At 41.8% G+C, this 13,849-nt stretch overlaps 1 protein-coding gene across 2 annotated transcripts in view; it reads left to right on the top strand.

Moving 5' to 3' along the window:
• Positions 1–13,849, top strand: part of PDE10A (phosphodiesterase 10A) — a 232,701-nt gene that overhangs the window by 174,721 nt on the left and 44,131 nt on the right. For both annotated transcript variants that reach the window (XM_068279518.1, XM_068279517.1), the window contains exons 14-16: positions 4,471–4,613; positions 7,477–7,560; positions 12,245–12,395. In XM_068279518.1, coding sequence (XP_068135619.1) covers positions 4,471–4,613; positions 7,477–7,560; positions 12,245–12,395 — 378 coding nt within the window. The remainder of the gene's footprint in view (positions 1–4,470; positions 4,614–7,476; positions 7,561–12,244; positions 12,396–13,849) is intronic.

Genomic DNA, 13,849 nt, shown 5'->3' with positions numbered 1-13,849 from the left:
ACATTTCCCTCAGGAGACGGGAACCTTTGCAGAGCTTTCAGAAAAAGCACTTAGACAAACTATTTTTCATATATTTAAAAAAAATACATGAACTAAATATAGCAATTGACACAGATCGATACAAAAATAAAAGGTATAAGCATGAAAATAACTGAGTATAATGTCATGAGCAGTTTGTCAAGTTACTGTATGTCCATTGGAATTGTAAGTCCAAACAGAACATATAAAGTCCAATTATGGAAAGTTATGTAGGTCCATTGTTAAAACCGCCAATCCGTGATGGTATATGGATGGCAAAAGGACTCTCTCTCAGCCTGTATCCAGCCATTTAACCCTTTCTCCACTTGAGGGTGGGAATGGTAACAAGAGATGGTCCACTAACTACTCCCACCCGGCCGTTGGCAATCTGACCTCAGGCTGCGGTACGGCCCCTTTCAGTCTCAGGGCCCCGATTGGGTATTTTCTCCAATTATGCCACAACTTGGTGGATATCTGACATATGTAAAATCCAACACTTTACACACAGTCATCATGCACTGAACCCATAGACCTCAAACGTGATTGTTTTATCAGCCTCCTAGTCTAGGGGATTGATATCTCAGGCTGGGGAGTAGCTAGAGGCATCATACATCCCTTCAAAGATGTATTGCTTTTGGCGTATTACACACTGTAGGAATGGCTGTGCAAAAGTGGATCCAGAATATTCATCAAATTATGACACCATGTAAAATTACACAGTATATATCAAAGTCTAATTAAGGGACATTGTCTCTGGGTTTCTGAAGGACAGGCATGGTGAATGTCTTGTTTATTTTTTTTTTATGATAGAACTGTTTTTCTGACTAAGCGGTTTGTGTTTCTACTAAGTGGGGACAAATAATGTGGAGTGGGTCTGTTTTTAGGGTTTGCTTCTCTCAGGAAGCTCAAACAAATCACACCCCCAGTGCAGAGAGCTGGGCTGAAAAGAACACTTTATAGCTTTTCTTTAAAAAAAAAAAAAAAAAAAAGTTAGAGGGGCCCTCCTAATCTGGCTTTGAGTGCTCGATTTTCATGCAAATTTTCATATGCTGGGCGCATTAAGCGCAGGTGAATCCGTCACAATGTGTAATCAAGGATTTGAGTACAGGTTCTCATTTCAAGTTCATTTTTCAATGATTGTTGTCTGTATAGCATTAAGTCCTCTCATGTCCTTGATTAACCATTAAGTACCCCCTTAAGGACCAGAGACCGCTGGTACCAGAAACGGCCGAATATCGTCGTAAACCGACGAATCGCCGCACAAACCCGTCACAATCGCCATCACCGCCGCACGTCGGGAACCTGGGTCACCTAATCTGCCGTCTCTGACGGCAGACATCCTGTAAGCCGGGCTCCTGACCCTGCCTATCAATGTAAGCCAATGGGAGCCGCTTACGTTGATAGACCGGGTCAGGAGCCAGGCTCTGCCATCATAGAGACGGCAGAGCAAGTGAGCTGCGTCTGGGAGACAGCGGCGTGATCTTCGAGCGGCGAGAACGGTGGATTGAAATCTACCCCCTGGCAGCCAGTTAAACATCAAAACAGGGCGTAGATTTCAATCACTAAGGTCCTTAACTAGTTAATAACATTATTGTGACATGGTGAGACACGTGTATGCAGCATTCTGAACAGGTCACCTCTGGCCTGCACTACTGCATTGTTTCATTAATGTTATCTGAAATATGTCATGCCTTTGTTCACCAACTTGACAGAGTTTTGGCTTTATTTAAATTACCAAATTGTCACTAAGGTCACATGTTAATAATAATGCTAAGATTTGTATAGCACTTTTCTCCTGTCAGTCTCCAAGAGCTGAGAGTTGCAGCCACTAGGGGCGCGCTCAATAACCCTGCAATGTTAAGGAGTTTGCCCAAGGAGTCCTTATTGTGTAGGTACTGGCTTACTGAATGGGAACAGTCTGGATTCAAACCCTGGTCTCCTATGTCAAAGGCAGTGACCTATGCAGTAATTGTTCTAAAAAGCAATTCCTGGAACCTGTTTTTTTTCCGACTTCTATTGTTGCAATACGGTTTTGCAATAATTCCCTTTTGTGCCATCAAACTAGGTCAATCGTACAACGCTGCATAATATATTGGTGCTTTATAAATAAAAGATAGCTATCAAATATGTGCCCACTGGCCATGACCCAAGTTGCATTGAATTAAGAGGAAGGAGGGAGAGTGCAAATATGTGAGCGATGTTTGTAGAAGGTCTAGGCAATTGTAGTGAAATGATTGTGTTTCTTTAGAGGAGTAAGATGTTGGTGGAGCATATATCAGTATGTCTCATGTCATTCAAGAGGCAATTGGATGCAGATGACCAAGGCACAGGCAGACTTATAATAAGGGATGCATTGCATACAAATATCCGAGTGGAGATATTCTGATGGAGGGATTGCGATCTCCTCCACTGACATGTTTCTCTAGTAACTGACAGCCAATGGATAAACTGCCAGGTCCTATGACGCTGTAGAAACAAATCTGCAGAAACAAATGTGTACCTGCATGTGCGAGTGCTCCTGTGCTTCCCCGATGAAGTAAACTAGTGAAACCAGTAGGGTGCCCGAGCCCGAGCAGCTTTTGTGCAGGCTCAGTAGATTCCGACCTGGCGAGGTCGGCATCTGCACCAGAGGGGACCCCCGGGCCACCGGCGAGGGCACAGGACGGCTGCCAGGGGCTGGAGGAAGCCCCGGGTAAGTAGATTTTTTTTTTTATTTCCTTCCCTTTAAGACATTGTGATTCAGGCCTGTGCACATTTGGTAAGCACATTTATATCCTGGGTGGTGGGTACTACTGTGTGCTGAAGCACTTAAAGGTGTTAACATCTAAACAAGTGTTCCAGAGTTGATGCTCTGGGTTTTGGACTTTGTGTATTTTTTGGATTGTTTAGGAGTGATTTCTCGGGCTGCATTTACACTGGACTGCTCTGCATTGCGCTGAATTGTGCATCGGTTTTATACTAGGAAGATGTGACTGTAATGGAGATTGCAGTTGACCTCCTCATGTGGGCATTTACCATGGGACTGCTGGAAATTCTTTTCTCTCTGGGGGGCTTGCAGCTGTCAGCACAGTTTGCTGGCAATTTCATATTTTTTAACACTTCATGCCATAGGCTCAAAGAAACAAATGTGTACCTGTGTGCAAGATTGCTCCTGCGACAAGCGTGCAATTGTGCATGGACTTATATAAACATCCTATTTGCTCTAAAGGTGCAGTTCTGAAAGTCAGCCGCGGTGGGGGAACAGAGAATCGTTTGGAAACGGTGTGGGCACAGGACGGCTGTGGGGGCTAGCAGAAGCCCGAGGTATATCTTCAGGTCTGCTTTAATCTGTGCGTACAGTTTTCCTTTCGCTGAGCTTTGAAAGAATGTTTAAAAGCAGTGGCTGGATAGCGTGCTTTGCCTCTGACACAAGAGACCTGGTTTCGAATCTTGGCTCTTCCTGTTCAGTAAGGAGCCCTTGAGCTGGACCCCTTAACACTGCTACTGCCTACTGAGTGCACCCTAGTGGCTGCAGCTCAAGTACTTTGAGTCTGCCAGTAAAAAGCACAATATAAATGTTATTTGTCTTATCTAAAATATTATTTCTGGTGTGGAAAACATTCTGCAATCCTAGAGTGAAATAAATGGACTTTTCCAAACCTATTGTGACAGGACTACTTCACTCAGGCATCCATTTGTGTTCAGATTTAACTTTTTATTTATGGGGCTGTTGTGCAAACAATCTGTTATGTTCTTTCCACACTTGTTGGGGGAAACCAGTCAGCCAGCTGTTTAAAAGATCTTCAACATCCCCAAAAGATATTCATTAAGCTTAGAAAAATATTGACTATTTTAAATGGGCTAGTAGGCCTACCGTACTAGAGCTCCATACCATGCCCTTGTCAACATAGAAAATGAAGGTAATAGTGGTTCATTAGACTTTTGACTATGTTGTAGAGGCTATTAAATACCAAATTGTGTTAAGCTGCCAGTAGACAGAATCAGAACAAGGTATCTGGATAAATACAGAAATCAGAAGCCAGGTACGAATATTTGTCTGCTACCTGGGAAGAGTATTTGTTTGAACTCTTTTGGACACCTGTCAGGTGTATTACGTTTTCTAAAATATTCTGTCAATAAACTGAAGGAAGGAAGTTCCAGTTGAAGTTTCAGTATTAGACAGCATGTGGCAGTGGCACACCCCCACTAATAAGCATGCTGCTCCTTTGAACAGGAAGTGAAGTCAAATTGGTTATACAGTAGATTGACACCAGAGGGGAGCTGCACCAGTAGTCTAGGCAAATATAATGAAGGGATGGGGCAAATGCATAAGCAAATGTATAAAATTATCTGTGAAATGTATATACATTCAGTGTGAGCACTCACAAATTCACTACCACTATTTGTGCTGGCTCGTTCTGGGCATAATTATCATTGATTCAATTGTCACTTCTGTCTGATTTTCTTTATTAGATGTACCACAGGATACGTCACTCTGAGTGCATTTACCGAGTGACTATGGAGAAATTGTCCTATCATAGCATCTGTACTTCCGAAGAATGGCAGAACCTGAAGAACTGCAGCCTTACAGTGACTATTTGCAAGGAAATTGAACTGTAAGTACAATAACTTCTACAAGTGTGTGCCTTTGATGTATGTTTTCAGACTTCTCCACAAATATCTGCAATTGTAGTTTATGAGACCTTGGGTAAAGCTGAAAGTTTTTTGTTTTTTTTGTTTAGACCCATACATTTGCCACATTACAGAAGACACAAAGTTAGCTGCACTAGCCTGTTATTTAATGAATTGTTTTGTTGACCTAACCCCCTACAGGACTATCAAATATGCTCCAATTTTTTCAGCAAACACAGTAGAATCTCGTTCTAGTAAACTCTGATATAGGAAACGCCAACCCCAATTCACTTTGAGAAAGCCCCGTGGGCGGGGCGAAACGCGTCAGTGGGCTGGGACTGACCAGCACACGTGAGCGCTCACGAAGCCCGGGACGCCGGGCCGCACCAACGCAACTCTACGGCGGAAGATGACGGCAGCAGCAGGAAGCGGAGCAGAGTGAGGTGATGCGGCATTCGCGGCGGGCAATCACAGGAGCCCTGAGCATTGCTCCCTCGTGCACGCTGAGAAGCCAGAGAACTGTCCGTGAGTAGTGGGAAGCTATCCCAGCCAGCAACATGGCAACCCTAGAAGGCGGAAGAGTTGTATGCTCATAGCCAGGCTAAGTGGCAGTTGGGACAGTTACTAACGAAAAGGGTAGCAACACAATAGGGAATGAAGAGAAAGTCCATCTGTTGAAGTGAGGAGAAAGATATTACAATTGCGCTATACTCCCAATACTGTGTACCTAACGGTTTGACAGCAAGTGGAAACACAACATGTCATGAGAGACTCGCTGGCCAATATTGAGCAACAGTGTGCTGCAGCAGGGGGGTGCATGTTGAGGCCTCGGGTGTGCGCCTGGTGGTGGGCCCACTATTGTCACAATGTGAATAATAACCGATTGGCATGCATAGGCTGAGGCTGGGCGGCCAATTTGGTACTACATTTTCACAGTGACAGTGGGATTCAAGCAAGATGCAGTTCCAGTGCTGGTCTTTATGTTTTTAGGATGTTTTAAATCTGTTTGTGATTCACCTTTTGTATGACAATTTTGCAAGTTAAAATTAAACAAATTTAAGCACATGAAGACTATCTGGTATACTAAATTGGTAGGGATCTGATATAGTAAACCTCTGGTTATAGTAAACTCAGTCCTCCGGTCCCAGCAAATGTATATGTGTATAATATACAATGTATGAACAATTCTGATATAGTAAATGTCTGGTATAGTTAATCGTCTGATATAGTAATCCACTTTTCTTGGTCCCTTGGAGTCTACTATAAAGGGATTCTACCGTATAACAGGAATGACAACAGTGGTGGTGTTCAAGGGATTTTATCTGATTGCCATCTGGAGTATGGAAGGAAATTTTTCCATATTGGGGCTAATTGGACCATGCCCTGTAAGGGTTTTTCACCTTCCTCTGGATCAACAGGGATATGTGAGGGAGCAGGCTGGTGTTGTGCTTTTTTTTTTTTTCTGGTTGAACTCGATGGACCTATTTTTCAACCCAAATAACTATGTAACATGCCAAACATCTACTGTGTGAGTAAACTGAGGTGATTGAGCACCAAAATAGAAAGTGGTAACTGGGTGTGGCCATAGATGAAATCCTGAGGTTGTGTGCAAGCAGAGTTTGGGGTTTGTTCACTAAACCACAAATTGCTTTCATGATTGCAGCTAAGCACATTTTCACTCCAGTGCCATGTCCAGAAAATCCTAGCTTGCTGCAGACTGAAATGTAAAGGGTCTCTTGTTAGAGGCACTGCAAGCACATAAACAAAAATGTATGAAGTTAAACAGAATACACAATTTTACATAAATTAACTTTGTTTCAGGATTAGAAACCCTTCCTATATCTATATATTGGTATGTAACCTCGCCCTCCCAGTGATGTTTAGCCTTGGTTATGATGTCATGAAGCTTTTTCCTCCCAATGTACTCTGGAAGTCCACAGTGATGCACCTTATCAGCATTAAAGATGCCTTTGATAAGTTGAACATTTTAAAATTGAGCAAGGAGATATTTTACAATGGGCAAACAATGACTACATTATTAATATTTCTGAAATAAGCAATTAATGCATTAAGTTATATTAAAGTTTCTGTTTAGATTGCAAAGTGGTTTGTGTAGCACTATTGTTACATTAATGTTCAAAGAAAGTTTAGGTTTTCATTTTATTTATGAGAAGATACAAGTGCGGTTTAACGAGAGCCCGAGGTGGGCTCATAAAATTTTAAAAACGTAGGCTACTGATACTGGGGCTAAGTGGATCAGGTAGCCGCAAAAAACGCAGCTCCCCACCGCTCCTGTGGGTTGCACGGGCCCACTTTCACTTTTGTGCTCTCTCGGTCACGATGCTGGGATGAGAGACTGTCTCTCATTCACAGCGTGCAGGGGGCATTGCCAGGGAGAGAGAGCTGTCCAATGGCAGCTCTGGAAACCCTGCAGGAAAGACCTTGGTGGGCGTTTTAAACAGGGAATCCCTCTCCCTTATGTTTACTTCTGTGATAGTGACAAATGTTGTTGCTAATCTCGGTGGGGCCATAGCACAGGGGTGGGGGGGCAGAGCGGGGGTGTGGGGACACAGAGGCATGTCATGAGGCAGAGAACATGCCTTTGTGTCCCATCTGCCCCCCATGGAACCGCTTCAGGTTCTCTTTAAACAGTCTTATTTTGCCAATGCATGCTAGTAAATTTTTATACCATTGTAGAGCTCTGGTGTGTGTATACATAAAAATAGCTACGCTCCTGCTTATTTAACTGTATGCATCCTGTGTTATCTATAAGGTTCTTATAACCGTTCAACATCTTCCCCCCCCCCCCCCAGCGATATTGATCATTTTGCTTAATGTGTTTTTCAGTTATCACTTTGATATACAGCCTTTTGAAGATCTGTGGCCAGCAATCTATGTACACATGATACATAAGTCCTGTGGTGATACTTGGTAAGGTAGTAATTTTTCCTTTTCTTTTTCCCTTCTCTTATAATTCTGGTGATTTTAGTTTTGAAGGATGAAAAGAAATTTCTTTACAAGAACATTTTTCTGGACCTGTTAAAATCATTGCAAAATCATGATAAAACCATTACAGGGATTGTGGGCTGGGCTCTTGAAGAGGAGTGACTCATATAGTGTGCCATATTGATTTCACCTATACAGGGGTACAAGAATGCATCTCTAGGGGGCCTTTCTGGATTCATACTGGTAGATAGATCTTGTGTCATCACTTGAAAGCTCCAGGCAGTTTTGACTAGCAAGATGGTTTTACAAAATAGTTGTGACTGATTGCTTGCCATGGTTTATAGGAAGGTTATCACTATGCAGGATCACATAGGAATGAAGTTGTAAAAATTATCATAAGTTGATAAGATCATGGGGACAATGGGTTTTGGATATCCTTGCTAATTGTAAACGCCATGACATCATGTAGTGCCAAACTACTGCTTTAAATGGTAGCAGAATTCTTGTTTGTACAGCAAAGTCTGGAACTCGGGCAACTGGAAATCTCAACTTACCGGCATGCCTGATGGATAACGGGGACTGGTTTTGGGGGGTGGTTTGGAAGCGGTAAAATACTTAGCAGTCCTCCAGCGATGTCTTGTAGCCTCCCTGCAGCCTCTAGCTGCTTTCCAGCATCCGTGCACGGAAGTCGGCGTTTCACCTGTCCAGATGCGGGTCAGGTGACCTGTCGACTTGCATGCATGAAGGACCTTGCAAAGCTGCTGGGGGGAGATTTGTGCTGCTGGTTGTTTATGCAACTGGCAAGCACATGTATCCGGCATCAAGTGATCCCCACTGGTGCCAGATACCAGGGACTCTGCTGTATTAGGAGACATAGATGCTGAGGAGAGATATGAGATTACTAGAACACGCAGAACATGCTAACCAGCAGAAACTATTTTCAAACTGCATATTCTTGAAATGGAAAGGTTCAGATAAGGGCTGGTAATTCTCTATAAGGAGCCTGAAAACCCTTAGTTATGATAACAGATAAGCTGAAGTAAATTACGATTTTCTCCTTAGAAGAGAGGATTTAGCAACATAGGCGTCAATTCACCAGAGAGGATTTACTAAGAGAAAAAAGGTAGGTAGTTTATCTCATGAGGTATTTTAACACTCTGGAGTCAATTCACCAGTGTGAGAGGACAGAGAGAAAAGTGTTCGATAGCAGGGGATAATGGAGAGATATGCATGAGGAAAGTGTGAGAAAGCAGAGAGTTAGGTAATCGGTATTAATGATTTACATGGGATACTTTTCCTCTCTGTAAGCTTGAAAGTGAAGCATTGTGGGTAGGAGGAGTTTTACCACTACGTGACCAGAGTATTCCTGCCTTTTACTGCCGGATCATATCATAAATCATATCACGAGTGAGTCTGAACTTCTTCACCACCTCTGTCTCTGTAAAATTATCAAGAACTGTTCTCTCACAAAAAATACGTGGGGCGATTAAACAGACTCTCCTCCTGCGCCTTCGTCTCCTCATAATAGAAGCAAGCTCTAAGGCCTAGTGCACACCAGAGCGGTTCGGCTGCGTTTTGCGATCCGCTTGTGGCTGCGGATACGCTTGGGTAATGTATTTCAATGGGCTGGTGCACACCAGAGCGGGAGGCGTTTTGCAGAAACGCATACTCCCGGGCTGCTGCAGATTTTGGATTGCGGATGCGTTTCTGCCTCAATGTTAAGTATAGGAAAAACGCAAACCGCTCTGAAAAACGGCACTTCAGAGCGGTTTGCCAGGCAGTTTTTGTTACAGTAGCTGTTCAGTAACAGCTTTACTGTAACAATACATGAAATCTACTACACCAAAAACGCTTCAAAAAACCGCAAAATGCTAGCTGAAACGCTACAGAAAAATAAGAAAAAGCGTTTCAAAATCTGCTAGCATTTTGCAGATCTGCTAGCGGTTTTTGGTGTGCACCAGGCCTAACAGAGTAAGCTCAAAAGGCTCCATCTTCCACAGCAGCAGCTGCTGTGTGAAAACCACGATATCTCCAGGTTCATTCAGGGGATAAAGAGATGAAAAAATAACGAATGGCCACACCCCCTTTCTTCCCTGGTGAATTGTGATTTGGAGAAAAACTAACTACTAACTATCACTTATTTATCTCATACTTATCTCACATTTATCTCTTGCATTTCTCTCTGTCGATATTTTCCCCTATACTTCTGGAGAATTGCTATTTGGAGATATCACAGGAGGTAAATTACCTCCCAAGAGATAAATCGGTTGGTAACCTCTGGTGAATTGACGCCTTTGTGTAAATATATTATTTACCCATACAGAGATTTTAGTGGAAAGTTGATTTTCCTAAAAGCAAACCTGAAGCCAAAATAAACTTACGATATAATGAATTGTATGTGTAGTACAGCTAAGAAATAGAAGATTAGTAGCAAAGAAAAACATTCATCAATCATATGGTTTACCAGTACAGGAAGAGTTAATAAAACTTCAGTTGTCATCTATGAAAAAAAGCTTCTCTGAGCTATTGGACTTACTGGGTCAAATACAATCATGATGTTTTCTGAAGCACTTAAAAGGCATGAAACAGTGAGAGACTTGAGATAAGGTTTTACTGCAGGGACGTTCAAAGGGGTCATCATTTCTGCTTTGTTTTAGAGCGTAAAAGACAGAGTGTGCAACTTTGACAGTATGATTCAATGTTAAAAAAAAAATAAAAAATATATAAAACAAAATATCAGCGCTGTGTATTGACGCTTTATAAATATAATAAATAAAAATGAGACACTTTTCTTTGCTACTAATGTTCTTTTCCTTATTCGTACTAAAGATACAATTCATTATATCATAAGTCTTTTTTGCTTCAGGTTTGCTTTACTGTCATCTCTGAATACTCAGTGGAGCCTTGGCTTTGAGAGTCTGCTTCAATGGAAAGGGCTGTGAAATATAGACTCAAAATCATGATGGGGGGGTGTAATAGTTTATGTGCGTAAGGTCCTACAGTTATCATAATTGATAACTGTATAATACATTAAATAATGGGTGGACATATAACGCACGTGCCTGCCCAAACCTTGCACCTGTTATCTGCTCACTTATCAATTTCTTATTTATTTATTTTTTTTATAATGTAGTTAAAGGGGTAACACCTCAGATTTCTCTCCTTTGTACTGCCATCTGAGCAAATGTACACAGGTGTTAAGTCTGACACAGGAGCTCGTTAAACTGCTTCTGGACTACATTGGTAGAAATCTACTTCCTGCAGGTGGCTGCACAGCTCTGACAATTTCACCTTCCACACCACGTGCTACCGCCAATCTCGCTACTCTGCACCCGCTGCAATTCACTTGCTCTGCCATGTATAAGACGGCATAGCTCCGTGAGCAGGTCAGGAGCCGCTTTCAGTGGCTCCTGATCATGTAATCACTGTGAGCTAATCACATTGGCTTACATTGATAGACAGGGTCAGGAGCCAAAGAAAGCGACTCCTGACTGGCTGACAGCGCTCTGCCATCATAGAGACAGCAGAGAGGGGCCTGGGGCGATGGGGGAGAATCAAGAGTATGGGTATGTGTGGCGAATCGTTGGGAGGCACCTTTTTCTGGTACCAGCCGTCTCTAGTCCTGGAGGGGCCAGAGACTGCTGGTATGCAAAGGGGTAAGATAAAGAGGCTGACTTGGTCAGTCCAAGGAGTCCTGTTCTGGGAACTACCAGTACATGTCTGGTGAACCAATAAAGGTATTTGGATTTTGTGCTGGTTAAAACTTCTGTTCATTTCTGTATTGTTTAGGAGAAACATTGGTTTTGCAGCCAGTAGAAAGGATTCTCAAGTTTGTTTTAGTAAGTCACCCATCTACTGGCAAGGTTTTTTCCTCTACATAGAGAAAATGGTGTATATGGGCTGTACAGCAGATACAAAGTTTGAGTGTTGGTAACATTTAAAGACTGTCTCAAGACTTTGTTTGTATTGTGACAAAGGCAAAATCACCTGCATTACAGCATGTAAACTATTTCCCGCATATAATATCAAGCCCAAGTCCATGCATTGCAACAATAGGCTGCTTTGTGAATCCACCCCTTGTTAGCAGATACAGTAAGAAATGTTAAAATGCATTCAATATTTTCTTAAAGCACTCCTGAAGTGAGAGGTATGTGGAGGCTTTTTTTTTATTTCCTTTTAAACACCAGTTGCCTGGCTGTCCTGCTGAGCTTTTTGGCAATGGTATTGTCTGAATCGCACACCTGAAACAAGCATGTGGCAAATCCAATTCAGTCAATTCAAACTTCAGTCAGAAATCTCTGATTTGTATGCTTGTTCGGGGTCTATGGTATTAGCAGGAGATGATTAGCAGGACAGCTAGGCAATTTGCATTGTGTAAAATGAAATAAATATGGCAGCCTCCATATCCCTCTCACTTCAGGTGTCCTTTAAAATAACAAAATACAGAGGCCTACCTACGTTACCAGTAATAATGTTGATCCAGGGATTTAATCTGCCATGTGGTATCCAGGAGGATTTTTGTTCCCCCTGTTTATGGGGTCTCTGAGGGTACTAGGTAATTTCCAGCTGATTTATATTGGTTCACCTCAATGGACATGCATTTTTTTTATTAAACTACGTAACCTTGGTGACATTTCCTGACCCTTGCTTTCTTTTTTTTTTTTTTAAGTTTTGAACTTGAAAAGTTGTGTCGTTTCACAATGTCGGTGAAGAAGAATTACCGACGTGTACCGTATCATAACTGGAAGCACGCGGTAACAGTGTCTCACTGCATGTATGTTATATTGCAACATAACCGAGACCTATTCACAGACTTAGAGGTATGATAACATGCACTGTTATGGCAAAAGTTTGAATATAGTCTACATAAACCCACTGCAGCTGCCACTATGTATTGTTGTAATTAAAATTTGTGATCCAAGGAAAATTCCAATTTTGTTGAGGAAAACTCATGCTTCTAGTTCAGCTCTATATTGAAAGGATTAATGGCAAAAATGAATTCAGCTTGAATATTTTATTATAATTTATATAGTGCCAACATTCTTCACAGTGCTGTACAGAGTATAATGTCTTGTTACTAACTGTCCCTCAGAGGGTCTCACAATCTAATCCCTACCATAGTCCTAAGCATGTATTATGTAGTGTAGTGTATCGTAGTCTAGGGCCAATTTTTAGGGGGAAGCCAATTAACTTATTTGTATGTTTCTGGGACGTGGGAGGAAACATGTGTCCGGAGGAAACCCACACAGACACGGGGAGAACATACAAACTCCTTGCAGATGTTGACTAGGCTGGGAATACTTAGTTTTATGTGCTTATAGAACATAAACATTCCACTGGCAGAAAGAGTGTCAGTTTACTGCCAAAGGATTAATACAGTTGAGGAAATATGATGCCTCTCAATGCTGCTTATTATTCCTGCAGCAAGATGTGAGTCTACTAGACAGTACTCTAAACAGAGTGTGGTTGACAGGGTTGCAAAGAAGAGCCATTCAAGCTTAGTATTGTACATTTATATAGCGCTGGAAATTTCTGCAGTGCTTTACAGATTTCACTGATTAGATCATGTTACGAATTCTCCCTCAAATGAGCTCACAATCTAATCTCCCTACTACTGTTATAGTCTAATGCTGGGAACACACAATGCAATTTCCTGTCCAATCGACAGGTGATCGGACAGAAGATGTACCATGTATATATGTCCAAACTGCTTTCCATCGATAAAGGGATCGATTTTCTGATCATAACTTTGAAAAATGGATCCCTTTCTCAATCGTAAATGAATAAGACATGTCGGAAATAATCGCCTGATTCTTGTCGATCGGGCGGGGAAATTGCATCGTGTGTTCCCAACATCATACTCTTATAACCAGGGCTGTGGAGCCGGAGCAATTTTGGGTGCCTGGAGTCGGAGTCTGGATCCGACTCCTAATGAATTTGTAACTGTAATTAAAATAGAAAATATGATAAAATGTTCTATTTCTCAGATAATAGTCATTAAAATAATGTATATATACAGTGATAGCTGTGCTCAGTCCACAAAAATGAAATAAACCAATCAAAATTAGTTACTTGTGCTGCTTCAATAAAGCAGTCCCCATATTTTTAAAGTCAGATATACATATCTGATTGTGACTGTACAGTATATATGATGTGTACACAGGAATCTCTTATATATACTAAATAACGTCTATGCTGTAAGAATAAAGCCTGATGTGTAGCCGTGTAACTAATAGAGATGGTCAATGAGATGGAAATAATTCTGCATTGATGC

This window comes from Hyperolius riggenbachi, chromosome 4, assembly GCF_040937935.1.
Source record: "Hyperolius riggenbachi isolate aHypRig1 chromosome 4, aHypRig1.pri, whole genome shotgun sequence".
Lineage (NCBI taxonomy): Eukaryota > Metazoa > Chordata > Amphibia > Anura > Hyperoliidae > Hyperolius > Hyperolius riggenbachi.
The sequence above is the reverse complement of the archived record's forward strand: the minus strand, read 5'-3'. Positions and strand labels throughout refer to the sequence as shown.